Genomic DNA, 27,167 nt, shown 5'->3' on the forward strand with positions numbered 1-27,167 from the left:
CAGCATGAAGTCAGCCCAGGCTCGTTCTAAGGTCTACTATGATCGGACAGCCCGTCAATGGACGTTTTTTATTGGTGACAAGGTAATGTTGCTGAAAGCTTCAAGGCAGAAGAGGCTCGAAATACAGTAGGAAGGGCCTGCTGAAGCAACTGCCAAGCTCTCCAACACAAACTACGTGGTTAGAATCCCGGGAAGGCATAATAATAATAATAATTGGTTTTGGGGGAAAGGAAATGGCGCAGTATCTGTCTCATATATCGTTGGACACCTGAACCGCGCCGTAAGGTAAGGAATAAAGGAGGGAGTGAAAGAAGAAAGGAACAAATAGGTGCCGTAGCGGAGGGCTCCGGAATAATTTCGACCACCTGGGGATCTTTAGCGTCCACTGACATCGCACAGCACACGGGCGCTTTGCGTTTTGTCTCCATCGAAACGCAGTCGCCGCGGTCGGGTTCGAACCCGGGAACTCCGGAGGAAGGCATAACGAAGCGCGCATTTACCATTGCAACCTAATGAAGCAATACGTTCAGAGAGTGGCCGCGATAAATGTAACGCAGAACCTTCGTGAGGAGATGGAAGACAACCTTGTCTCTCTAAGCGAGAGCGGAAAGCAGCGCGAAAGAACTCACGAGGACTGAGCGGAGAGAACTAAAAGAATCACAGTTGTCTGATCTCAGCGAACTAATAGCAGAGTATGAAGGCTGCTTCGTAAAGAGGCCGGGCAGAACTGATTTTATCGCGCATGATATTGAGCTAACTTCCGAGGAGTCAGTGCGGTCAAGGTGCTATCGACTCTCTCCAAGGCAGAAAGATATCCTTGATAGGGAGGTAAAGCGCATGCTGGGATTAGGAGTAATTAAGCACTCCGAAAGCGAATACGCTCAACTATTATCTTGGTGGAAGCTCTGGGTAAAGACCCAAGGCCTGTAGTAGATTACCGGAAGTTAAATGCTGTCACCAAGGATCAAGTGTACCCTATTCTCGATATCGAACAGGGGGTGGAACAGGTCAGTCCAGCCGCCTATGTAACTACGCTAGACGTTACTCGAGGGTATTGGCAAGTGCCGCTCACTGAACGCACCAGCAGATCCGCAGCTTTCGTCACTCCAACGGGAAGCTATCAACCAACAATGATGAACTTCGGGCTCAAAAATTCTCCGTTTTGTTTCTCTCGCCTAATGGACAGGGATCTACAGGGCTATGAATCATATGCGGTACCCTACTTGGACGACATTGCTGTCTTCTAGGATTCATGGGCGGACCATTTATTGCATCTGAAAGCAGTGTTGAGCTGTTTCCGTCAAGTTGGGATCACTGTAAAGGCCGAGAAGTTTGCCTTGCGAGGGTAACCGTCGACTATTTGAGCCACAACGTAGACCAAGGTTTCAGGAAACCCAGTGATGCTAAGATATCGGCGGTAGCAAACTATCCGCGGCCAAGAACAAAGACGGACATTAGGGCATTCTTAGGGCTTACGGGATATTACAATCACTACACCCGTGATTATTCCGCTTTGGCAAGCCCCCTGACCGACGCTCTCCGCAGGACCGAGCCTACAAATGTAGTCTGGGACAAAAAGAAGGAAGCGTCCTTCTTAAACCTGAAGGCGGTACTGGTTAGCCGCGCGGTTTTGCGAGCTCCGGATTACGACCGAGAATTAACGGTGCAGTTTCATGCGAGTGATCGAGGGCTAGGTGCCGTTCTCTGCCAGAGGGATGATGACGGCAACGAACATCCCGTTCTCTACATGAGCCGAAAACTGAGCTCTCGAAAGATGGCGTACTGCCCGTCAGAAAAAGAGTGCGCTTGCATTTTTTGGGCTACCCAGAAACTACAATGCTATCTCAGAGGCGCCAAATTCATCGTAGAAACGGACCATTGTCCCCTTTTTGGATGAAGACCTCGACATCAAAGAACAATCGCTTTCTGAGGTGGAGCTTGATTCTGCAGCAGTATCATTTCGATATAAAGTACAAGAAGGGCAAATTGAATGGAAACGCGGACGCGCTTAGCCGTTCTTTCTGAGTGGTCCCGGGTGCTCTTCGGTTATCCAAAACTGCTACTAAGTTTTTTATTTCGTGCGTTATGTGTATGAATGTGTGTAGAAGCATGTTTGTTTTTCTCAGCATACGTGGGTACTGAGAGTTTTTCTTAGTGTGGGCTTTTCTCCAATGGCTATAGTAACCAGATTGTAGTAATCTCTCTTTTGAACTGGTTTCCATGGAGGGGAGTTGGGTGCTTGTTTGGCATGTGGTTGAAGTTTACGAGACGCCTTCAAAGACTCTGTTCAACGTCTAAGAACACAAAGGCACGAGCGACGAAGAAGTGCTGGTTCATCTGCAACCAATCAAGTCGTCTCTTCGAGCACCAGCGGCGCCTGCTGCCCGCCGAGCCTCGTCTGGCAGGGGAGGAAGCTGTTACAACCCTGCGGGGGAACGTAGTTTTACCCCTCGTTAACCTCACGAAAAGAAAAAAAAAGATGTCTTGGGAAAACTACCTGTCGAATCCTTCCCATGCACGCTCCTCTTGTATCGGACCGCGAGACGCGACCCACGATGGACAAGACGACGAAAGGAAGCGGGCAAAAGCGCATTTCCGAAACTACCGCGACTGACTGCTTCGCACGAAGTAGCAGCGGACCTCCGTATCCTCCTCGCTCATTCCCACGGGGCTCTGCGGGCTATTTGCGGCGACTCTTCTCATTCTTCCCATCTTTGAATAGTGTGGTGAAAGAGGCAGAGCCTCACTCTATTTTACGAGCGTCGTGAGAACGAACGATCGCTCCGGGCCCCGGCGACAACACTCATCCAGTCGCTCGACGCAATGAACTTTTGAATTCTTGACTGTTTGCTCTTTCTGTTTCCTTCTATATTATGTAATCAAGTTTCTTGAAACGTGCCAGTAAACCCGTTTGTTTTTCGTTTTGCCTAGCTTCAAGTTCCATATTTCTTCAACACGAACGCTCGGACACGCTACCCAATGGAGTGCGGGTTCGAGTGAACCCCAGCGCCACGACAGTGTGTTGTCCTCAATGAGGACAACTTTTTCGTTAGCTTCCACGTTTTTGTCCCTTAGGTGCGTAAAGGTAAGAAGCAGCATTTATGTACCTTCCTCTAGGGGGATAGATGTAAGTGTCTATTTGTGATCTGAGAGCACCAGATAGATGCGCTCCACCCCATTCGTACCCTCCCCGCTATTACACTCTAATGGTCACAATGTGCAGTCACTGCCTGTTCTAAGTGGACGTATTTTGTTACCCCTTGGAACGCTTCGCTGGCTAGTAAACTGCTATTTCCTTTCGAGACTGTCGAAAATTGTTTTAGTTTTCTGCATTTTAATTTTTAACCCCACTGATCTCCACTGACCACGCTTTTCAATTTGTACACTGAATTACTTAGCATGGCAATGTCATCAACGGATCGCCCATTGCTAACGCATTTTTCATATATATTTAACCCAAATTCTTTCAAATCCAGGTATTTGAATACACCCAGTAGCATTGGAGCAATGATTTTTCTTTGTCTGGCAGCCGTGTTTATTAGTTTGGTTTATGGTTGGTGAAGGGCTCCTGAAATTTCGCCCACCTGGGGTTCACCAACGTACAGTCACATCTCATAGTACATGGGCCTCTTAGAATCTCGCCTCCACTGAAATGCGACCGTCGTTGTCGGCATCTAACCAGCGTATTCCGGGTCAGCAGCCCTGCGCCATAAATTCGGAGCCACCGCGGCGACTTTCTTATGTATTGAGAATTTGTTAATTCCTTCGCAGAGGAACACGGCAGCTCTGAAGCTGCTAGAGATATTTTGTACGCATTTTTAAATGTGCATGTGCTATACCCTGGTAGTGTAATGCCTGCATGGCCACAGTTGATGTTCCTAAAGAGTCCAATGCTTTCGACTTATCTGTGAAGGCTAAATATATGGATTGGTTGCATGCTGTGTAGTTTTCTTTCGCTTGATCTATTGTGTGAATATTGACTATTGTCGATTAGTCTTAACAGAAGCAAGCCTGGTCATTGGATCGCCGAATTCTGAGATCTGTGCTGTTCTCTTAGTGGTTACCTTAGTAAATTTCTTGTAAGCAATTGACAGTAAGCTGATCGGTGTGTAGCTTTTCAAGTTCTTGACGTGCCCTTTCTTGTGTTTAAGAAAATGTCAGCTTTCTTGCATGATTCTGGTACGCTCGAGAGCATCAGAGATTGTGAGTACAGAGCGGCCAGTTTTTCTAGTACTCTCGCCACCACCCTTAAAGAAATCATCAGTTATATGACACTCACCACCTATTTTCTATTTCTGAATTTTTTGCAAGGCTTTCTTTCCTTCATTTTTCGCAGTGGAAGCAGGTTGTGCAATTTTCAACGCCCCTGCCTCTGTTATTACCGTCCTGATTATTTCGGCAACTGTATAGATACGCCTTGAATTCTCGGGCTACATTCACTATCTCATACCATGTGTTCCAGTAAAGACTTTCAAAAATTTCAAGAATATGCTTTTCGGTGCAAAAAATATAGCATTTGCGGTGTAGTATTACCAGTTTTGGTGTACAATCAGAAGGGGGATAGTTGTTTTAAGTAGTAAGCTGGTTAACTAATTTTTGATAGCCTATTAATACATTCTGGGGGGCTAGTTGGTGCATGGCTTTGAATAAAGGTGATGCACAAAACAGGCAACACACAAGGAAGACAGACGAAACAAGCTCACTGTCAGCTATTTCTTCTGTCTGCCTCCTGTGTTGTCTGTTTTGCGCATCACCTTTTTTAAGAAATAATTTTTGATAACTACCTTTTTAACTATCACAAATAGGCAACTGGTAGATTTGTAGCAGGTCGTTAGTAATAGCGATATCAGTTTTAACAATTTCAAAAACGCGATTAACCTCGCCGCTGTGGTTCGACATAATCTGGCTCAAATGTTGCGAAAATGCATGCGTTTTCGAAAGCATGCCGGCAAAGCAGCTCCTCCAGGGCACGTGACTAGTCGAAAAACCAAATTTTGTCGAGCCTCAGAGCCAAGAGTAATCGCGTTTTCTAAATTAAAAAAACTGGCATAGGTAAAGACCGGATAAAAATCTTTAATTAAGAGTAGTCGTCTAAATCTCTCAGCTGAAAATTTCATTATTAAAAATTAGTTAACCAGCTTGCTACTTAAGACGATTCCCCCGTTTTCTGCCTTCCACTAACACTGGTAATACTATGCCGCAAAAGCCATATTTCTACCCTGAAAAGCCCATTTCTGTTCGATGAGACTACTGGTATACTATGGCAATGCGATTACCCTCTCTGTCTTGGCACGTTCATCTAATTTCGGCCCAAGCCTAGTTTCCTTTTCATAAGCTTTAGGCCGCCTTCGGTCTTTAGCGTGTGGTCTATTCTGAGCATATGTACTTCCTTATGTCTGTTTCATTACGCTTATTGATTGCCCTTGAAAGCTCTCGCAGTTCTATTCTCCTTATGCGGTTAGAGGCAACTATCTGACGACAGCTTACAAAGACACTTTTCTCACTACGCTACATTAGAATAGTAAAAAAAATTAGAGGAGTTCAATTGTATTAAAAATTAAACATTTTGATAGATTTGCCTTTCTGGTTGGTTTGTAGACTTATAATACACTGCACATCTCCGGCCAAAATTTTAACTTTACCCAACGTTTCGAAGCCGACTCGGCTCCTTCATCAGGGGTGACTGAGGGCAGTAGCTAGCGTCTTTTAAGTATGGAGGGGAGGGGAGGATGAAAAGAACGACAGCTGTGTCGCGAAAGGCGCTGGGGAAGGGGAGAGATTTAGGCTGTTAGTCACGCTGGCGCACTGCAGGGAGGTGTTGAATGGCGAGTTTTTTCGTTGCGTTGAAGAGCGAAGTCCCTGGGCATATACTGGGGGCAGGTTTCCTTTTGTGCGGTTGATATTGTTCGGGGTGGTTTGGATATGTCAGGATTCCAGAAGGAGCCTTTTGTGGGAATTTGTTTCGGTTCCGAGGATGCGGGTTTCTTCAAAGTTGATTCTATGGTAGGAGTCCTCGGAATGTTCGGCTACTGGATTGCGCTCTCTTGCGAATTTGCGGACGTCGTTTTCTGTTGCCGAATTCTTTCTTTGAAATTTTTGGTTTCGCCGATGTAGCTAGCGTCGCAGTCGGCGCATGGAATTTGGTAGACAATGCCTTGGGCTCTTTCTCTCGGCGGCCGGTCTTTGGGAACAGGTAGGCAAAGCGCAACAGTGTTTGTGGGCTTGTGCGCAACCTGGAGACCCGAATTTTTCAGGTTTCGGGCGATGGTTTCGCTGACACCTCCGACATAAGGTAAAGTGACATATTTTGGTGGTGGCGTTGGTTTTTGTGCGTTGATTTCTTGAAGAATGTTGTTTTTTTGACGCCTAATGGTTTTTTGAATGAAGTCTATTTGGTAGCCGTTCATGATGAGTTCTTTGAATATCGTGCGTTGTTCTTTTTTTCTTTCAAGTTCTGTGCTGCAGTGTGTCTCAACTCTTCTGAACAGCGTCTTCACCACTGATGCTTTATCGACTGTTGGGTGGTCCGAAGAGAAGTGGAGATAGCGGCCTGAGTGGGTTGGTTTGCGGTACGCGAAAAATTGAAGGGTATTGTCGTTTTGGGACACGATGATGACCAAAAACGGCAGGGAGTTTTCTTGTTCCACCTCTAGCGTGAACTGAATGTCAGGTTCTACGGAGTTTAAATGACGAAGGAAATTTTGAGTCTCAAATTTTTTGATGACGGCAAAGCAGTCGTCGAATACCTGAGGAAAATCTTTGTTTCCGGTGGAATGAGTTGAGGGCTCGTTGTTCGGCGTGTTCCATTGTTAAATTGGCCATGGCGTCAGAGATGGATGCTCCCATTGGTGTTCCTTTCACTTGTCGGTAAAATTCCCCGTTTGACGAGATGTATGTGTTTGATAGATTGTATTAATTGTAGAATTGTAGTAATACGGAGAAAATCGGACCTTCCTTCCATTATTCCCAGTCTACTCGAAATGTTATTCTACTGTTGCAAACAACGCATATTCCGCATCTATGCCTTCCTTTCACTCTTCGTGTTTCTGTAAACGGTTTGAGTGATACCCGTCTATGTTCCTCTCTTCCTCTGAACCATCTACCCCCCTTAAGTTATATATCGGCCTGAGCTGCCAGACTAAACCAGTACAGAAAGAAATTGTTAAAGAGCAAAATATGGCACCAGGAACTGCGCAACACATTAGTTCTTCCGCCTGCCTTCAGGTGGCGCCGCCAGCGTTGGCGCGTGCATCTTACAATGCACTAGTGCGGACAGCGGACAACGAGACCTCGCCAGACCAGGCAAAACGAAGCCGGCAACACAGTCGTCTGCACGGCTGCGCCTGTGAGCGTGCGACGTCTATGAGACGTCTGTGGGAAGCATGGCGGAGGAGAGCGTGGGAGGAAGAAGCAGCTGTGGGGTGGGAGAGAAAGTCGAGAAGAGACGCGATCCAGGGGTCGCTACGTTGCGCTGAGGGCATTTAGCTGATGTGAAGCGACGGCGGGGAGACGACAGAGATCGAAAGGCTGGCGAGCTCGGTTGGAAGTGGGCAGCGGGAAGGGCATCAGCGTCTTGATGCTTGCGGCAGGAACGATAGACAACGCGGATGTCGTATTTTTGCAGACGAAGAACCCACCTGGCAAGGCGGCCGGATGGGTCTTTCAAGGTGGAAAGCCAAAGAAGCGCATGATGGTCCGTCACAACGTCAAAAGAGGGGCCATAGAGGTACGCGCAGAATTTGGCAACGGCCGATACGATGGCCAAACACTCTTTTTCACTGACAGAGTAATTTGATTCAGCCTTCGTAAGTGTGCGGCTTGCGTAGGCAACAACGTATTCATCAAAACGACAGATGCGCTGGGCGAGTACAGCGCCAAGGCCAACGCCCCTGGCGTCCATGTGGACCTCGGTAGGAGCAGTCGAGTCGAAATGGCGCCGTATGGGTGGCGCTGTGAGGAAGCGGCGCAATGCTTTTTACACATCGTCGCACGCCGGATACCACATCCAGAAGTCGGAACTGGCGGGCAGTTGTGTTAAAGGCGCAGCAATTGAAGCAAATTTGTGAATAAACCAGGGAAAGTAAGAGCACAGACCTAAGAAGCTGCGGAGGTCTTTGATGGAAGTAGGTTTGGGAAAGGCAGCGACAGCGCGAAGTTTGGCTGGGTCGGGACAAACGCCTTGCACAGAGACAACGTGGCCTAAAATTGTCAGTTGACGCGTAGGAAAACGGCATTTCTTTAAGTTCAGCTGCAGGCCGGCGTCAGAGAGGCAGGTAAAAACGTGCTTCAGGCGGGAAAGATCTGTTTCAAAGTCGGAGGAAAAGACGACAATGTCGTCGACGTAGCATAGACACATTTGCCACTTGATTCCACGCAGAATGGTGTCCATCATCCGTTCGAAGATTGCAGGGGCATTACAAAGACCAAATGGCATCACAGTAAATTCATACAACCCGTCGGTGGGACGATCGGCCGCTTTTATGGGGACCTGCCAGTACCCAGAACGTAAATAGAGGGATGAAGAGTTCCGCCCCTTGCAAACAGTCCAGAGCGCCATCTATGCGCGGGAGTGGACCGACATCCTTGCGCGTTATCTTATTAAGGCGGCTGTAATCGACACAGAAGCGTATGGAGTCATCTTTCTTTTTCACTACGGGTAGAAAGCTGGGCTAGTTGATTTGCAGTATTATGGAACATGGTACCAGCGCAAGAAACAAGGACGAAGAGAGAAGAAAGACAACACTTTTTCACAAGGACAACAGGCGCTGCCCAAGGGCTAACTGAGGGCTGAATGACGCCGTTTTGAAGCATTTGTTCGACTTGCTCTGCAATAGTCTGGCGCTCGGTTGGAGACACAGGATAGGGGCGCTGCCGCGGCGGCGCACGGGCACCAGTGTAGATGCGATGGGTGACGGTGGAAGTTCGGCCCAAGGAAGCTTGGTGAGCGTCGAAGGAAGAGCGAAATTGATTAAGGAGGGTGAGAAGCTGTGTTCTTTGCGGCGTGGGAAGATCGGCCTCGATGGAGGGCAAGAACAATTCGGTAGGAGAGGCATCTGGCGTAAAGGCAGGAGGGCTGAGCGCGTTCTTGGCGAGGAGCGGTGTATAGTCGGTCCCCTCGCGGATGAGCAGAGATGCGATGGGCTGCACACCGCAGAGGCATTCACCAAGGCGCAGAGCAGTAGGGCAGGGAAATGGGTTAGAGACCAATATTAATAATAATAATAATAATAATAATAATAATAATAATAATAATAATAATAATATAAAATAAAAAAATTATTTTCTCATTCCAGTACAAATGCGGGCCTGCAAAGCCTTAGAAGGCTTGAGTGGCAGTGCCGTGCAGCAGACAGCATGTAATTCATGCACCGAGCAGGCAAGTTGCGAAACAAAAGAAAGAATGAGAGAATTAAAATGGATTCCAAAAGAGCCGACGCAAAATACACACAAATTGAGAGAAAACAAAGAAGTTGTAAAATCATAGCATCAAAACAGAATACTGGAACTAAGAACGCAATTTCACAAGACAAGCTTGCACTATCTTTTTGGAATTAGCAGAAAATATTTATTTGGGTAACCGGTTAAGAACAGAAGGAACATAATGTTTTCGAAGACTCTCGCCTTAACGGGTTCGTACTCTAGGCACGAGAAAACGAGCGCCAGTTCGCAGATCTCTAGCAGGAACATACGGTGTACAAAAATCGCATTTCCAGATGTTCTTAAATCTACCGTTTCAGAAAAAAAAGGTGAGTAAAGTCAGGCATGTGTAACAGTTCAAAAACGCTACTATCATCATTTCGTGCAATACCATACAATACTGGTTAAAGAGTAGATTTCAGTATGCTGTTCACTTTCTTTCGCGAAAAGGCAGAGCAGAAATGAAAGCAGCCGATACCATAGCGTAACACACTGTAGGCTATGACGTATACTATTCGCTTGCGTACATACATAGGACAAAGGGTATTAATAGAGTGCAGCAAACATGCAACTTTCTGAAGCTGAGAACTGACAAAAGTATCGAGAGGCCAGCGGACACGGTCAGTACAGCGTATGGCAGAGGGAGACACTTGCGGTGCAAAGTATGGCCTGGAGTAAAGAGGACAGTGTCGTCATCGATAGAGTCGCAAGACAGGTGTACAAGAACGGAAGAGCGCGGAGGAATGTCGATGTCTCCGGCGGCGAGGGCTTCAACACAGGCAACAGAGGGAGTAGCGTCCAGCAAAAGATTGGGTAGAGAAGATAACCCGACTTCCGCTCGAGCACTGTCGATGATAGCTTCATGGCCGCAAAGGAAATCCCAGCCCAGAATAACAGGATGGGAACACGAAGGCAGCATGACGAATTCTATCGTGTAGAGGGAGTCCTGAATCACCATTCGAGCGGTACACGCTGCGGACGGCTTGATGTGCTCAGCACTGGCCGTACACAGCGACAGTTCAGCCATCGGCGTCTTTACCTTCTTCACCGAACGACAAAACTTTTCGTCCATAACAGAAATCGCAGCACCGGTGTCCACAAGGGCCACTACAGAAATGCCTTCGAAAGAAATTTCGACCAGATTAGCAGGGGATATGCGAGGCCTTGGAATGTTTGACGGGGACGCAGTTCTCGCCTCAGGAACTGCGGCACCAAGTTTTCCTCCTGAGGGGTATTGGGGCGACGTCACATAGGAGAAACGGAGCGGCGCCTGGGTGAAGGTGAACGGCGTCTAGAAAGGGCCGAACGGTGAGGAGAAAGGGGACGACTGGACGGCGGCTCAGCAGGTCCTGAGTACTCCCTCGTGGAATGCCAGTACGCGGGAGCTGGAGGAGGTGGCGGGTAGACTAGGAGACGACGATGGAAAAGCCGGGCCACTTGACCAGGCAAGCCGCAATTGCAGCAGATAGGCCGGCTGTCGATTTTGCGCCAGGGATTGCCGACTCGCGGAGCCGGTCGAAGAGAAGGAGCCACCGCTCGCGCAGGTATTGTAGGCAAAGAATTCGTAGGCGGTCAAGTTCTGGCGATGACGTCCGCGTATGTCAGCGGAGGGGCTGTAGGGGGCGGCGTCTGGGCGACTACGTCGGCACATAGTGGTGGCGGCGACAGGTGGTGGCGGATGGGCGGGTGGAAGAGCCTCGGCAAAATGCTCTCGGATGGCGTTTCGATGAGCCGGAGCCAAATGTGGAACTCGCTCTATGGGGCTAGGAAGAAGAGAAAGCTGACGCGCCACTTCTTCCCGAACAATGTCTTTGATTTGTTACAGCAGCGATGAGGTGTCAGGTACTGGCGTCAGTCCAGCAAGCGACTCAACCTGTCGGGATGACGTCGAGTCAGGAGCCTCTGCTTCTGCAGCTCCTCGAAGATTTGGCAGAGGGTGGCTACTTCAGCAACGGTGCGCAAGTCGCGCGCTACCAGCATCTGAAAGGTGTCGTCGTCAATACCCTTCAAAATGTGTTTAATCTTGTCAACTTCTGACATGTTGAGGTTGATACGCTTGCACTGGTCCATGACATCTTCTATGTAACTGGTAAAGCTTTCGCGCAAGCATTGTTCGGCGCGGAGTTTCCGGACAGCAGGACGACCAAACACTTCGGAGAATGTTGTCTTGAAAGCAGACCAAGTTCGGATGTCCAATCGTGGTTGCGACTCCAGAGGTTAGCCACGCCGGTGACAAAAAATTACGTTATTTAGTTTTGTCGCATCGTCCCATTTGTTGTTGTTGCTCACTCTCTTGCAAGACGTGAGCCAATCTTCGACATCCTCCTCATCTGTCCCACTGAAGATGGCCGGGTCCCGTTGGCGAAGGGAGCCGGCGCAGGTAACAACTGGGCCCATTTGCACGGCTTGATGTTGAAAGCCTTTAGCCATCGCAGGTGGCGGGACAGTACGAATGCGCATTCCAGGGCTGTTACCCGACACTTCCACCAAATGTAAGGCGGGGTTATTGAAAAGAGCTGGGAGGGTGGGAGCAGCGGCGAGAACAGTCTGAGGGCAACCAGGTCTGGCACAGACACTCGTGGTGACAGCAATACGGCTGACGCGCAGGACCATCTTCTTCGTTGTCATGAGTCATCTACTTTGTCGTTGTCATCTTCTTCTTCACAGTAGTCCTAGCCAACCTAATTTCATTGGTCACAAGATTCCACATGCTTTAAATTGAGCCAGAAGTGTGGCATCCTTAGTTGTAATGAATTTAGCGAACATCCTGTGTTTCTTTTTCACGAGTCGTATAAACCGTGCGGACATCCTAAGTTTGCGAGCCTTTTTTGGCATCTATACTTCAGTGACAGGAAAACATTCTTGATAGACGGGTGAAAAAAGCCTCAACAATGCACTATAAACAGTATCGGAGTCAGCGTTAGAGAAAACAGGACACCAATCCACTAGTTGTATGCGACCTCTAAACGTTCCGGGGTTCTTTTACGAAATTAACTGCCGACTATAATTTGAGGTATTTGTTGGAAGGGGTTGTTTCTTAATGAGCAAAAAAATATTGATGTGGTCACCAATGCCTACCTCAAGACGTACCGCTGTAAAAGGTGCGCTATAATACGTGATGAAAAGGTCGATAGTGGAAGAAGATTTAGAAGTTATACGTTTAGGTCTATTAATGACATTTTGGAAGCCCGCGGCTTTCATTAAGGTCGGGAATTCTTGTTGTACATAATTATTAGTACTCATGTCTATATTAAAATCACCTCCTATACAGGATAGGTAATGATTAGAAAAAAATTTTATTTCCCTATCAAAAATGCGAAAGAAGTAGATTAAATTGCCTTTTTTCATCATCATCATTTTATCTTGTGGCCGATAGACAACGGTAAAGTTTTTCCGGGCAGATTGGACTGTAAACATCTCGATATTCTTGTCGTTAACACAGTGGTTTGATAAGACCTGGCACGAGTAGTTTTCCTTTGCTAGAAGGGCAACACCCTAACCACATTTCGAGCTGGGATGAAGAAAAAATGTATCGTATCCGGAAATACGAATAACATCGGTATCGAAGCGATGCCATGTTTCAGAGAGCATGGTTATGTGACATGAATACGCAAGACTTGTCAAAAGATTAGTTAGTCCATCTGTCTTATTTAGAGCGGACTGCATGTTCAAACGTAGGACTTGCAAACATGTACCGCTGTCGTTTTTTCTTAGATAGTAGTTTAATTCACATGGTTTGAGGAGTGGCGTCTCTTCGATACAAGTGAAAGAATCGGGTAAAATCATCCTGTAGATATAGCCGAATAACTTTGGACTCATCGGTCTGGCTTGCGTAGATAGCACGATTTCTTGCCCACACGTGTTTCCAGGCTATTTAGTTTTTCTTTGCACATGCGGCTCCAAGCAGTTTTGTGGTTTCTGGTGTGAGGTGCTCATTTACATATACTGAATCCGTGCCTTCAAGTCCAACTTCGTCAACAGTCGGTCGCATTTTTTTCGCTTTTTGCAGCATGACATCACGTTTTGCCTTGGACTTGAATCTGACCACAATGTTAGATTTGCCAGAACTTTGAGTGGGAACACGGTGCGCAGCTTCAACATCCAAGCTAGTTATAGGTTCATTTAATGCATCCACAAGCGTTGACTGGATCAAAGCGATATTTTCATCTTCATTGTCTGGGAGACCTTTGATTTCAATATTCATGTTTCGAGAGTATTTTTCAGTTTACACCAGTCGTATCTCAACGTCCCGAGATTTTTTTTCCAAGGCAGCACAACGGGAACTAGGCTCCCGATTTTGTCTCATTAGCTTTGAGTTTTTTACTATTTCAAGCTCCAGCTTTTTCTGCGGGTCCTCAAAACCATTCTGTGTATACTCAATGCTGCTAGTCAGTTCCTTTTTTACCTCCCGGATTTCATTCTGCAGGCCGTGTTCGCTTGTTTAAAATGAAGTCTTCAGTTCTTTTCGTAAATCTTCTTTAATTTTCAGGATCTCATTACGGAATTCCTCTCGATTTCGCGATTTCCTTTTGCCATTCCACCCCACACAAGTAGTGCACGTCAACCTGGCAGCAGCAGTGACAAAAAACATTAAGTGTACCAGTACTAACCTGCAGAAGGAAACAGGGGAGCTCGTTAGGTGTGTCTTTCAGGCTGTCGGTGCTGCTGCCAAGTGACCAGGCCGGCCAGCGAATGCTCCTTATGTAGTCTTTGGCTTCCCGCCGTATCCAATGCTAACGATCGCTGGCGCCGCTGACGAATAACGCCTCCTGGCGCCGGTTGCCTCCGATGATGTCGTGTAGGCGGATGTCGGACGGTCCGTGCAGCTTAGCAGGGTGATCGGAACCGATGCTGACGATCACGAGCGCCGCTAACAAACTACGCCTCGTGGCGCCGGTTGTCTCCGATACGGTCGATGATCGTGCATAAGGGCACGTGCTGCTTTGTAGGCGGATGTCGGGCAGTTCGTGCAGCTTGACAAGTGCGATCAGTACTAACCTGCAGAAGGAAGCAGGGGAGCACGTTAAATGTCTTTGAGGTTGTCACTGCTGCTACCAAGTCAAGCATGTCTTCACCACTTTAGCCGCTCAAGAAACCTTTGAAGAAGGGTACGAAATGACAGTGGGGATGGCAGCAGGAAGCTGCCTTCTACAAAGCCAACAAAAGCTTAAGGAAGCTCAATTCATCGTGCACTTGAATACGTCGAAAGAGTTGAAGCTAGAATGTGATGCTTCCCCGTATGGTGTAGGCACAGCGCTTTTGCACATGATTGAGAGCACACCCGGGCCCTTAGGTTTTTGGCACCGCATTGTCAGCCGCTGAAAAGAACTATTCTCATCTGGAGAAAGAGCCCTTTGCTCGGTTGTTTGGCGTCACAAGGTTCCGTGATTACTATCTAGGCCCCGAATTTACCCTTCTGACGGGCCATCATCCCCTCCTGAGTTTGCTCCCGTCTGACCGCCGGACGCCACCGCTGGCTGCTGCGGGTATCCAACGCTGGGCACTGTACTTAGGAGGCTACAGCTACAAGCTGCATTACGCGACGGCAAAACAACTGCTCTACTTAGACGCCATCAGCAAACTGTCACTGCAGTCTACAGAGTGGGTAAGCCAGCAGAATATGCCCTTGCTCTCAAACACTTCGACGACAGTGTGATCACAACACAGGAAGAGCAGCAACTATGGTCCACTGACCCACACAGCATATGCGGTCAAGCACTACATACTGCATGGCTCACCCAAAAGCTTGAAAGAGCTGGAAGCTATTGTACGGCCTTTTTTAAACGTAAGCTATAGCTGTCTGTAGACCACGGTCTAGCTTACTGGGGGCATCGCGTAGTTGTACCCGAAAGAGCTCGGCACCGACTTTTGAAGCTGTTGCAGGAGACCAACTAAGGCTCGTCGGAAATGAAGTCCGTGGCAAGGTAAAATTTTTGGGCCCGCCACTAGACCGCGATAATGAAGGGCTGTCAGCCCGCTGCCCAAATTGCGTCCAAAACATGCCAATGCCTAAGTCAGCGCAAGCAGTCAACTTGTCCCACACGCGGGATCGCGGATTCGTGCCGACTTTGCCGGACCGATAGAGGAGATAAATTTCAATGGCGCAAAAGAACAGAGGAAGACAGAGAGATAGAAAGAGCGCCTACTACCGAGTTTATTGCGAAAAAAAACACATTGTAGGCCAGTACATTGTCGTTCACAGTACATTATCACAGCCGGAACAAGCCAACAGGAAAAAATATGTGCAGAATCAAGATAATATTTATATATGAACGCCAGTGCATAACTGCTCCAAGAACAAGGTATGAAAAAATTAGGAAACACGATAATATCACCGAATAACGTACATGATCTACACATGGCCATTTAAAGAAATCTAGTTCCCGGACGCTGAATTTAACCGACGAAATGCTTATGCATCTGGGCCCACCTTTCTTTATGCGTAATGTCTCCATGACTTCCCTTTAAACTCACTCTCTGCCTTTGTCAATAAACTTTGCCCCTTCCAGCCCCCGTTTGCAATCCTAACTACGCTTAGAGCTACGAATGCAAGAAACCCAAAATCGACAGGCATACCACGCAAGGTTCCTCGGCGTCATCCTTGACTGACGTCTGATGTGGAAGAGAGTGGTGGACAGCATTGCCTCCTCCTAGCTGCCAACGCTAAACGCAGTGTAATGTTTCGCAGGTGCGACGTAGGGCAGTGGCCCTTCAACAGTGTTAAAGCTGCATTAAGCTATTGGCACCTGCAGGATTATTTACTCTCCGTATTTTCTGTCGTCGTCAGACAGCCAATATAAGCGCCTTTCGATCACCAACAGGAAAGTCTCAAAAAGACTGGGCTCAGAGTTCCACGCCTGGCTTCTTTTAGCAAGGTCGTATAAGAAGCCCGTTGCCTTCCGTAACGTCTTTACGCCTCCAAAAAACTGCTTCCACAATTAGTTCGCATCGGAGCGACCCGGACAGGTCAGGTGCTGCTTTGTATACGAGCTAGGACCCAAAGTAATCTCGCTACCGCCTTTGGCAACCTAAGCACTGTGGGTAGGTCACCCACGGGATGAAGGTGTCAGCAGGACACGCCATAGTTTTATGACCACATATACTGCCGCCTCGAAATCCCAGGCCTAAGCACAAACCGATTGCTACCTCTGGCTGAAGCAAGATCCTTGGTTCTGGAACACCTTAACATCGTCTACAATGTTTACACTGATGGTTCTGTGAGCAGGCATGACAGTCCTGCTCAGCTGCATTTTTTATGCCGGACTTTGACATATCTTGGGCTGGGCAATTAAAAAAAGGGTTGTGTCGTCGACTTGGGCAGATTAATTGACCATTGCAAGGTCGCTTAAACGTCTCTCATTCTGCAGACGACAGACTCGTCATTCAGTTCGATTCAAAGACTGCACTACAGCGCCTGTGACGAGGGACACCCGATGATAAATTTAGCCTCTGTGTTCTTACTTGGCTGAGGAAGCTACATTTGAAAGGATTTCAAGTTTGGTTCCAGTGGCTAACATCTCATGTGGGAGTCGCTGGTAACACAACGGCAGATCTGGCTCAAGATGCCAGGTCTTATCCTTTCGTGGCTGTCCTAAAGGACAAAAACTTCGCTAGGCAGCTAGTGGTGAAACACTTTTCTGAATTTTTGCCAGGTTTGCAGCTTCCTTCGGTAACGTGAGGCTTGTCGTGCGACAGAGCCACTCTTTGTATCGAGTGCGCACGAACTTTGTCTATACGCCGTATTGGTTGCACAAGGTTCACTGCGCCACCTCTCCTATGTGTGTACATTGTGGTGTTGTGGGTGATGCGAACCATTTTGTTTTAGTGTGCCCGAATTTTTGTGCCGAGCGTGAGATACTCCTGGAAAGCCTGAGGAGACTGAACGTATCCATGGAGGACGTCTCACGCATCGTGTAACCTGTGTGCCCCAGAACTAAGCGACGATTACAATCACGAGCACTGCTGAAGTTTTTAGAGGACACTGGTCTCATGGGTAAGTGGGAGTAACGCGATCTCTTGAATCAGTAACTCAAGCGGAGCAATTCCAGACAGGACAGTGTAAGGGTAATTTACGCCACGACCCCCACCACCGCTGGGCAGGTTGACTGTGGGAGGTGGACCACCTTCCAGAGGCTACCGACAGACGATGGTGACCATTTCTGCTTGCACTGACGCCGTTAATGCTGATGCATTAAGTTGATTTTACAGGTATAAATTGAGGGTTTGCTACCTATAACTCTCTGTGTAGCTTGACTGCGACCAGGAAACCTCTACAAACAGTAGCACAGGAGTTACACAGGAAACTTACAAATCACTCACGCATGCATTACTCACAATCATTAAAGAAAACATTCAACACATGTACATTCTGACCGTAACCTTATTTTCACTAAATGGAACAAACAAAAGAAAACACTGAACCTGTCGTATATATATATATATGTGTCGAAAAAATTATTAGTAACCATTAGGCAAAAATTCACTATCTGAAGTAGATGCATAACATAGCGTTTGAAATAAATATTTTCGCAGCTTAATTTCATATCCTCTTGGTTATTTGCTATGTGTATAGAACAGGGGACAGAACAGGGGAGAGGTTATTAGACCTACCGCCGCGGTGGCCGAGTGGTTATGGGGCTCGGCTGCCGGCCCGAAGGACGCGGGTTCGATCCCGGCCGCGGCGGTCGAATTTCGATGGAGGCGAAATTCTAGAGGCCCGTGTACTGTGCGATGTCAGTGCACGTTAAAGAACCCCAGGTGGTCGAAATTTCCGGAGCCCTTCATTACGGCGTCTCTCATAGCCTGATCATGGTGGGTGGAACAGCGCGAACATACGATAGACGAGAAGAGAAGACACAGACACTGTTCGCGCTGTTCCACCCACCATGAACTGTTACCAACTAGCCCAACTTTCCATCCTTCTTCTCATAGCCTGAGTTGCTTTGGGACGTTAAACCCCTATAAACCAAACCAGGTTACTAGACCTCGTAATTTCTAATTAGAGCAAAAACGTGGTGCCTCCCATGTATTAACACTTATTGTGTGCATGGTAACGTGATGCATGCCCAAAGAGGCCACAGTACAATAAATCTGGTTAGGGGATGGCGCAGAAAACATTTTTGAGATAACAAAAAAAATTTTAAGTGATCAAAGCGGGCAGTGTTATTCGTTTGCAAGTAGTTCGGGAATAATCTTTGGTTGCTATTGGAACAATTTTCTATTAAAAGAACCTTATATGAGTCTGTTTTAGTCATTCTGGCCCATACCAAACAGCTGTAGTTAAGGTGAGAAAAATACGTAATAAATTCGTAATTTCCATTAGAAAGGTACGATTCAACTTAATCCCGTCAGGTCCCCGAAGACGGAAGAGAGCCTTTGCAGAGGTTGTGACCTTGGGCATCCCAGTTGAAATAACGTAACATATGTAGCCACAGCGTCAGCTGTCACGAAAAATTTCTATTTGTTGGTCTTCAATGTAGAGCATGCAATTTGGAATTACCAATTTTTTTTTGCGCGAAATATGATAGCCTTGTTCTTTGTAAGATTTATCTTTTTTTATCATTGACCATTTTAATAACTTAGTGAGCAGGTAATTACATTTCATACTTAAATCGTGAAGTTTAGGACCGGAAAGAAATAATGTGATATCATCGGCGTATATTACCAAATCAATGAAAGGGTCTCTACTTGCAATAGAATTTATGTATTCAGTAAATAAACGGCGTCCTGGTACACTCTCTTCTGGAATACCACCACTGACAGCGAAAAGCGATGAAAGCTAATTATCCACAGTCACCGACCGACTTATGGTTTGGAAGCAGTCCTCAAGCAATCTGAGTGGTTTGCCATGAATGCAATACATTAGGTGTTTGTTAAAAAGAATCGGATTATTTAAGCTTAATCAATATACAAGCTCTCATTACTATAGTTCAGCGTAATTTCTACCATCCTTAATAGCGCTGTTTCGGGGGGTTTAGCAGTCCTGAAACCAAATTGCGACTTATATTAATTCCTTTGTGTTTGCCATACTTGCTTGTTCGTGAATAAGCAGCCTTTACAGTCTCTTGCAAAATTCAGGGAGTAGTTAAATCGGCGTGTCATATTATGATGCGTTTCGGTCGCTCCTTTATAGTTTACAGACACTTGTGCAGTTTTCATTCTGCTGACAATAAACCCACAGTCAATTGCAAGATTGTAAATGCGAGATAGCAAAGGCGAAATTCTTCCTCTGGACTAGCCCGGTTAATGCACTGTGGTGATCTCCCTGTACTTCTACACATTGTAAGGCAGTGGGATTCGTCCGAAAGGCTTAACGCATACTTAGTTCCACCGCATTTCCACGGAAACGACGGCGCACTGATGTCACTGTCGCTGACCAACCATAGCTGGTGGAGTGCGTTTGAAGGGAACAAGACCTCCCTACAATGGATACTGGCTCTCTCAGAGAATACTTATACTACAACTGCAAGGCTTTTACGCCATGACGAAACTAAGAGAGAGGCCGCCGCTCTGGCTCAGCTGTTATGGCGCTCTGCTGCTGACTTGAAATACACTGGTTCGATGCCGGCCGCCGCCGTCGAATTTCGACGGAGGCGAACTTCTACAGGCCCGTGCACGGTGTGATGTCAGTACATGCTAAAGAACCCCAGGTGGTCAAAATTTCCGGAGCCCTCCGCTATCGTGTCCCTCATGGCCTTGGTCGCCTTGGGACGATAAACCCCCATAAAAAAAATAACTAAGATAGCGGAGACGACATAGAATGATGGATTTGGTCAGTAACATAGGTAATTCTCACCGTGGCTTGCTATGGATGAAGTTCATAGTATTGGCGAGAATTGCGTAGTCGCGCACCGTGATTTTGGTGTTATCAGTGAAGGTAAATCCTCCGGTGTTAGGGAACAGTTTTTGAAAAAACAGCAACCAGTTGAAGAACTGGAAAAGAAAAGATGGATGTGAGACATCAGCACACTACAGTACGTTGTCGTGAAGCCCATGGACTATACTTCGAAGGGTGAAGTGTTTTACTGCAAGTGATGTCAACTACGAATATCTTCATATGAGGGTCATTCATGTCGCTGCAGGTTGCCTTTGCCAATTTATCTACATGAAAACGGCTTGATATGAACCCTGTAGGGCGAAGCCTGTTTTATGATTTTTGTTCATAGATGTAAATTGTAAATTGTGGAATTTCACGTTTCAAATTGAGATATATAATTTGAAGACACAGTTGTTAACGGCTACGGATTTATTAGACCTCATGGGGTTTTCAACCAGCGGTGACTTCGTACAGGACAGAGGCATTTTTGTAGTAAGCCTTTTTTTTTGCCCACAGAACAAAGCTCCTCCAGTGATGCGCGCCTTTTTTGGAGGGCTGATGAAAGGACGAAATGCGAAACGGGATTCCAATGATCAGTGCTTTTGCTGGGCGAAATGCAAGTCACCATACATGGAGCTGAACAGCGGCAGATAAGAGAAATCAGAGATGATATCGTCAAATCACGCTACATGTAGGAGAGCGTAAGGCAATACCCTGCACTGTTTTGAAATTGATAGTTTTATTGTTATTAATGTGTCTCAAACAAATATTTCCGAAGCGTTTCCTAGCGTTATGGACATACGCCCAACAAATATAGAAACTTAGCTAAATGGCAGCACAGTAAAAGTTAATGGTATTTCATATTTGCAAATGTCGCATTTTGCCCACACCCCGTTGTATCACTATGTTGTGATACGAGCTGTTCTTATCTACCGGGCAGTGTGCGGCGCTGAAGTTCGCTAAACTTTTGATATCTGATTTTCATTCTCTTATTCCGTTTAGTGCTAATTGTTTCCCAATTGTGGTGAAAAAAACGCTTGGTGGCACCAGCGTTTCCCGCGTCCCTATAGAGATTTATTTGCTTTCTGCGCGCAAGTCGGCAAAAAGTATTTTCTATTTCTACACTTGCACTATCTTAAAGTGCTAAAAAAGAAGGATAGAGGTTTAGAAGAAGTATTACGTCCATTGTCATTACTTTAGTCCTTCCCGAGCACCATAATGTCGGGTTGGCCTCTCATGTAGCCTGCTGCAAAGTAAGTTCTCTGGGGACCACAGGCGCAAGAATTCCTAAACTTTGGAAATGATAAGATCAGTAACAAGTTGCAATAACTGACTACTTTCATTATTATAGGGCGCCAGGTCGGCAAAGCAATAACTAACTGCTTTCGTTATTATAAAGCGCCAGGTCGACTAAGCTGGACAGTTTTCAAAAATGCTGCTTGCAGAAGTTCACGTCTGTTCGGCCGCACTCGTTCATTAAGGCTCAATCCGCAAGTTAGCTCGCCATTTAAAAGTCACCTATCTCGTCACTCTTTGTTTCAAATGTAGTGCATAGAAGACAAATTCTATCAGAAACATATTAAATTTATAGATCTGAATTTTCAAAGTTAGACGGCACTAAATGGCAAAATTCTGAGTTTCGCCCTGTGTCGCTCTTTTCTCTACTGTCCCCTACACCGCCGCTCTACCTAAGTAAGCAACGACCAACGCTGCCACGCCAAATCATGTTAGATCATAGCTATCATAAACGAAAAAATTACACCGCAGTTAGCGCGGAAATCACAAAAAAAGAAAAAACTGGCACTGGCTTAACTTGGCTAAGCCTCGAATTCTGCGAAAAGCAAGGACGATTGCTAAGCGTCTGAGGCGCGTCCATGGGAGCTCCGCTGTACGCTTGCCACAGCCGTTCTATATATAATCACACGACCACGTGGGGATGACATGATATATCACATGGTCTTAGGGCACCTCCATCAGATGTCATCACATCGCTTCACTTCACCCCATTAGATACTCTTAGGATCAAAGGTCAACCAAAAGGCCACCCAGTGTCAAAGGTCAACTAAACCATGAGCCAAGGTCAAGGGTTCGACACCATAACTGTACCGCTTATGATCTTACACGGCTAGCGTGGTTGGGCTGAACGTCGTTCAAGTCATTTTCCGGCCTTCACGAGGACTGCTTTCAATAGCGCAGTAGAAATTTTCGCTTAAAAAAAGATTGAATAAGCACCACAGAAACAATCACAGTCGATCGTACGATTTGCTGCGCCAAATATGCTTTAGCAGTGCTCTTTCTACACTTCGCTGTTTCAAGCCGCCACGGTGGCTCAGCGTTTGTGGCAATCGGTCGCTGACCCGTAAGACGCTAGTTTGATCCCGGCCGTGGCGGTCTAATTTCGATGGAAGCGAAATTCTAGAGGCTCGTGTACTGAGGGATGTCAGTGCACGTTAAAAACCACAGGTGTTTTGAAATTTCCGGAGCCCTGCTCTACGGCGTCCCTGATAACGTGAGTCACTTTGGCACGTTAAACTCCCATAAACCATAAGCTTCGCGGTTACAATGAAAACCTTTACGTTGCGGCTTTGAATTGTATTTCGCTGTCGCTTTTACGTCCCAGTCCTGCGTGAGCTTCTTGTGGGCGGAGACATCTGGAGGATGCAAGTGAGTGAATGGGTGATGGGTAGGCCCTTCTGCAGGTTGGAGTTGAGTGATGTATTGGTTATTTGGTGCTGGGTGGAGGATTGTGAATGGCAGAGTAGGAGGCGTAGGCTTTCTGCAAGGCGGCAGCATGACACAACACCAGACGGTAATATTGTGAGCACGTAATACTAACGCAATAAAAGTATTGAGGGAAGACAGTGGTAGTTACGATGAACTTACAATCAATGTGCGTCAACTTCCATCTCCCTTTATTCAACAGGATCCATTCTCTACTGATTTTCGACAATTCGTTTCAGCTCTCACTCATTGCCATTGACCTGAGTGCACTCTTGCTTAGCTCAGGGCACCGTACTTGAAGTTTTATTCTTCCTATTCATATAAATGACTTCCTTGTTAACCTCACTTTCAATATTCCATATTCTGCAGCAGATCGCCTGCTCAATAAACGGATAACCTCCTGCTCTGATCTTACCGCTCTCCGAAATAGCGTGCTCACCATTGAGCATGGTATGATGTATGGCTTACCTCACCTAACGTGAACAAGGCCATACTGATCTCCTTTCATAGTCGTGGCAACAATGTCAAGACCACTTATTACTAATACCATAATCCCGTAATACCCTCTGGCTCATTCAGATATCTTGGTATTCATATTTCTCGCTAATCAATATTAACGCTGCAAGCTTCAAACTGTTGTAATGGTGCAGGCCATCCAAGCAGTAACCGGTCCCTGGCGGCCCCTTCTCTTCAGCTACTCGCCTTATGTCCCTATTGTGTCCAAACTTTGCCAGTGCTTGTACCGTGTTTGGCCCGTTTCACATGCTGCGAATTTTGCCGCACCGAAACCGCGAATTCGGTGGCGCCGCTGATGCCGCAATGCGATTGCCGCTCAGTCCTTGCACATGCAACGCACAACCTGCCAATTCGTTCCGTTATGGCAGCGGGGTTGCTAGATGTCTGCTTATGCAACCTGTGAATAAACGGGGCCGAATGCAACATGGAATATGTTTATGTGGTTGTAGTCATGCGCAGTTTTAGACAGAAGGTACCATGGAGTGCGTTTATGTTGTTGTCGTCATGCGCACTTATAGATAGAGTAACATTTCGTATATTTTTATTAAAGTAAACAGTTAGGAATTATTCGAAAAGTACATGATGGCCAAACCCAAGCCTGGAGGAGAGCCAAGCAGAGGATGCTCCCTATTGGTGAGTCGCAGAGCGAACACACCGACGCAGCGAATGAATTCCAACCGGCTGGAAATCGTTCGCAGGCCGTCTTCGGCAAGAGCGACGGCCCTATCCAGCCGTAGACCGAACGAATTCACAGTGCCGGATGGTGAAATTCTCAGCATGTGAAACGGGTCTTTGATCCTCACCTACGTAGCCTTAGCAAACTTCTTGTGTGAATCTGTAACCACGCATAGAAATTCATTCTATAAAAATCACATATTTGATATCACGTAACACTAACCTATCATTCTACTGTGTCTCTTCAGCTTAAATTGCTGCGATAACCGACCGCTCCCGTTTAAAATCCACCGTCGAAAACGACCATGACCGCTCATATTTATTTTTCTTAGCACCACTTTTCAGATGCCACCAATCATGCAACCGTCCTTTATGGTGTCCTTGGAAAAACCTAAATAAATCCCAGCCACTACACGTTAGTCAGCATGTACACACTCCCGGCGGCTTGCTTTTGTTCCTAGAATGGCCGGTACCTTTTGAGTTGCTGCCGCTGGAGCTGCACTTCCTGTCGGCAGTTGGCTAACATCAAGCGTGCTGTCAGTCTCAGTGCCAGTCATTTTGCCTCGCTCCTGAAAGAAGTACGCACACAAGACACATTATCTGAAAGCAGCACGTCCACGGCCACGACATTTTTGCTTCTTTTTTGAGTGCCCACTTCGACAAGCACCTCGCGTTACGTGTTCTTTTTGCCTTTAAACACAAAAAAAACATGGGGTATACAATACAAGATGTAAAGATGCGTTTCTGCATTATTTATAAATGTTCCAATGCGTCACTGTTCTTACGCGATATGCACTTAGGGAAATGTCAGTTACTCTTTTTAGATTTCAGGCTAACTTTACTCATCAGAGATTAATTTCTCTGTTCTTACAGTTGACTTTAGTGTGGCACTGAACGTGCAAGCTGTTTTTGTAAATGTAATAGAAGTTCCAACTAAAATATCGCCGCACAAATAAACTTTCTCTCGACGCCCCACAAACTAACGCCAACATCACACATTGAATTAGCATATGATACGTACATTCGACAGAAAAATACTTTTCAGGTTCAGTGCAATGAACCATAGTACTATGAACTATACGGTTAATCGCCTGTTAATTACAGACATGCGGAAAACTGACAAAGCAGACTGCTTCAAATCAGTGGGCGCTGTGAATGTGTAGCAACAGTGAGATGGTTTTTTGATCATGCGTTGGCTGTGCGTCCTTGATACCATGTGTGCGAAACCAGTTTATGAAAGATTACATTCGCAATGCCTCGTATTCAAGTGACTTGTACAAAAACGGAAATGGTTGTAAAACGTGAAACTTTGGAAGTTTAAAAAAGCACGGACTCACAAGCAGATGGCGGAGGGGCTTAAAATGATTTTGTGGGAAGGAATCCAAGAAGCTCTAAGTGCTTAACCGGGGACAGTAATTGTACTGTGTGAAGATAGAATTTGCTTACAAAAGAGACGCCCTGTCCGCGGCTACTTGTTGGCACTGCGAAAGTGCGTCCTCCTACTGAGGGTCCTTTCTTCCTGCTTCCCAAAGTGGTACCTACCAATGTGGACCTCAAGGTCAGATTAAACCTTTCTGCTAGGCATAAAGAGACACTGTGGAAAAATTGAAGTTGGTGTGTAACGATAGCGCACCACGTTCTAATCACAAAGAGACAACTCTCAACGAAAATGCAACATTAATAAGCTATAAAGGAACAAGAAATGAAATAGAGGTGCCGCCGTCCCCGGTAGATGTCACGAGTAGAAAGCATGCGTCGACGCCGATTTTTGGCGCACATCTCAGATGCTAAGCAAAAGCGCCATTTACTGCAAAACGGTGGCAACCTGTCCTTTTCTGCAAGGATCTCACGAGTTTGAATCGCCTGGTGGAAAGTTTATTAAATTTTAATTCCTCGGTATGTGTCCGTCTGTTGGTGCCGGACATTGTTAACGCAGCAAGGAAGTGTAAGAGAATAAACTGTTTTCTCATAATAATGATTTTATATACTTGTCCTTAGTCTTGCTTTCAATTTTCAGCCCCAGAAGTAAAACGTAAAAAACATAAAATATATGTTTTATTCTTTAGCAGTATTACAAGGCTATCGTTCGTAGCGCATGAGTGCCTGCTAAATGGAAATGCAACAAGCGCAACCTAAAAAAAATAATCACTTGCATAACTAAGTCAACCGCAGGTCATAGGCCTTCTCCCACTGGTCCCTGATTAACAGTGTCCTGCGCCCACCTTCTCTCTCTCCCTCTCTCTCTCTCCCTCCTCTGCTACCGCCTAATTTCATCTATTCACCTAACTTGATACTGAGTATCCCTTCGTTATCCTAGGAAAATCGGTTATCTACTTTTCGCACTGCATGCCCTGCCCACGCCCGTTTTATCCATTTGATTAAGGCTAGATTATGAATAACTCTTTTCTTTGCTTACGAACTATGACTTGTCTGTGTCTGTTAGCTTCCCACTATCATGCAGCTTCCTTTCTATAGCCCACTGTGTATTCGTCCACGTAACTTAAAGTCTTTTCAAGAGTCGCGATCTTTGCTCCCTCCCGGCGCTTTGATAAAACAACACGCACCAGCAGGGTGATGCCCAGTTGTAGTCGTGGCGCGCACGCTTCTCAACGTCCCTGTTATGGTTTAGCGCTTGTGGAGGGCCGGCATTTTTCGCGTTGGAGCGCGAACTACACATTTTCACAAACCTAAAACCGGACGCATAACTATAAGCTCGTAATTACTCTTCGGCGCCATACTATACTCCTTAAAAACGTGACTATATCAATTGTTGAGACACAATTACTACTTAGACTATTTTTATAAAATACCTTTTTTAACAATTCCTACCAGAGTCGGGGGAAAAATTCCGCAGGGGCGAAATATGAGCGACGCTAAAAAGAAGGCGGCATTGCATTCATACATGCGATACTGCAGTGTGAGCGCTCAGCTGCCTTTTCAAGGATGGTAAACTGCCGCTGTTCTTGGAAAGCTCGTTTTTCCTCAGTAACTACAGCTTGAAATTGTGTTACGTAGTAGCTAG

General features: G+C 46.4%; 1 protein-coding gene across 1 annotated transcript in view; it reads right to left on the reverse strand.

Annotated features, from left to right (window-relative positions):
- The window catches only part of LOC144123835 (uncharacterized), a 92,620-nt gene that overhangs the window by 34,998 nt on the left and 30,455 nt on the right, over positions 1-27,167 (reverse strand). The window contains exons 7-8 of the mRNA XM_077656574.1: positions 24,619-24,714; positions 20,213-20,349 (exon numbers count right to left, since the gene is read on the reverse strand). Coding sequence (XP_077512700.1) covers positions 20,213-20,349; positions 24,619-24,714 — 233 coding nt within the window. The remainder of the gene's footprint in view (positions 1-20,212; positions 20,350-24,618; positions 24,715-27,167) is intronic.

Source organism: Amblyomma americanum, chromosome 3, assembly GCF_052857255.1.
Source record: "Amblyomma americanum isolate KBUSLIRL-KWMA chromosome 3, ASM5285725v1, whole genome shotgun sequence".
Classification (NCBI taxonomy): Eukaryota; Metazoa; Arthropoda; class Arachnida; order Ixodida; family Ixodidae; genus Amblyomma; species Amblyomma americanum.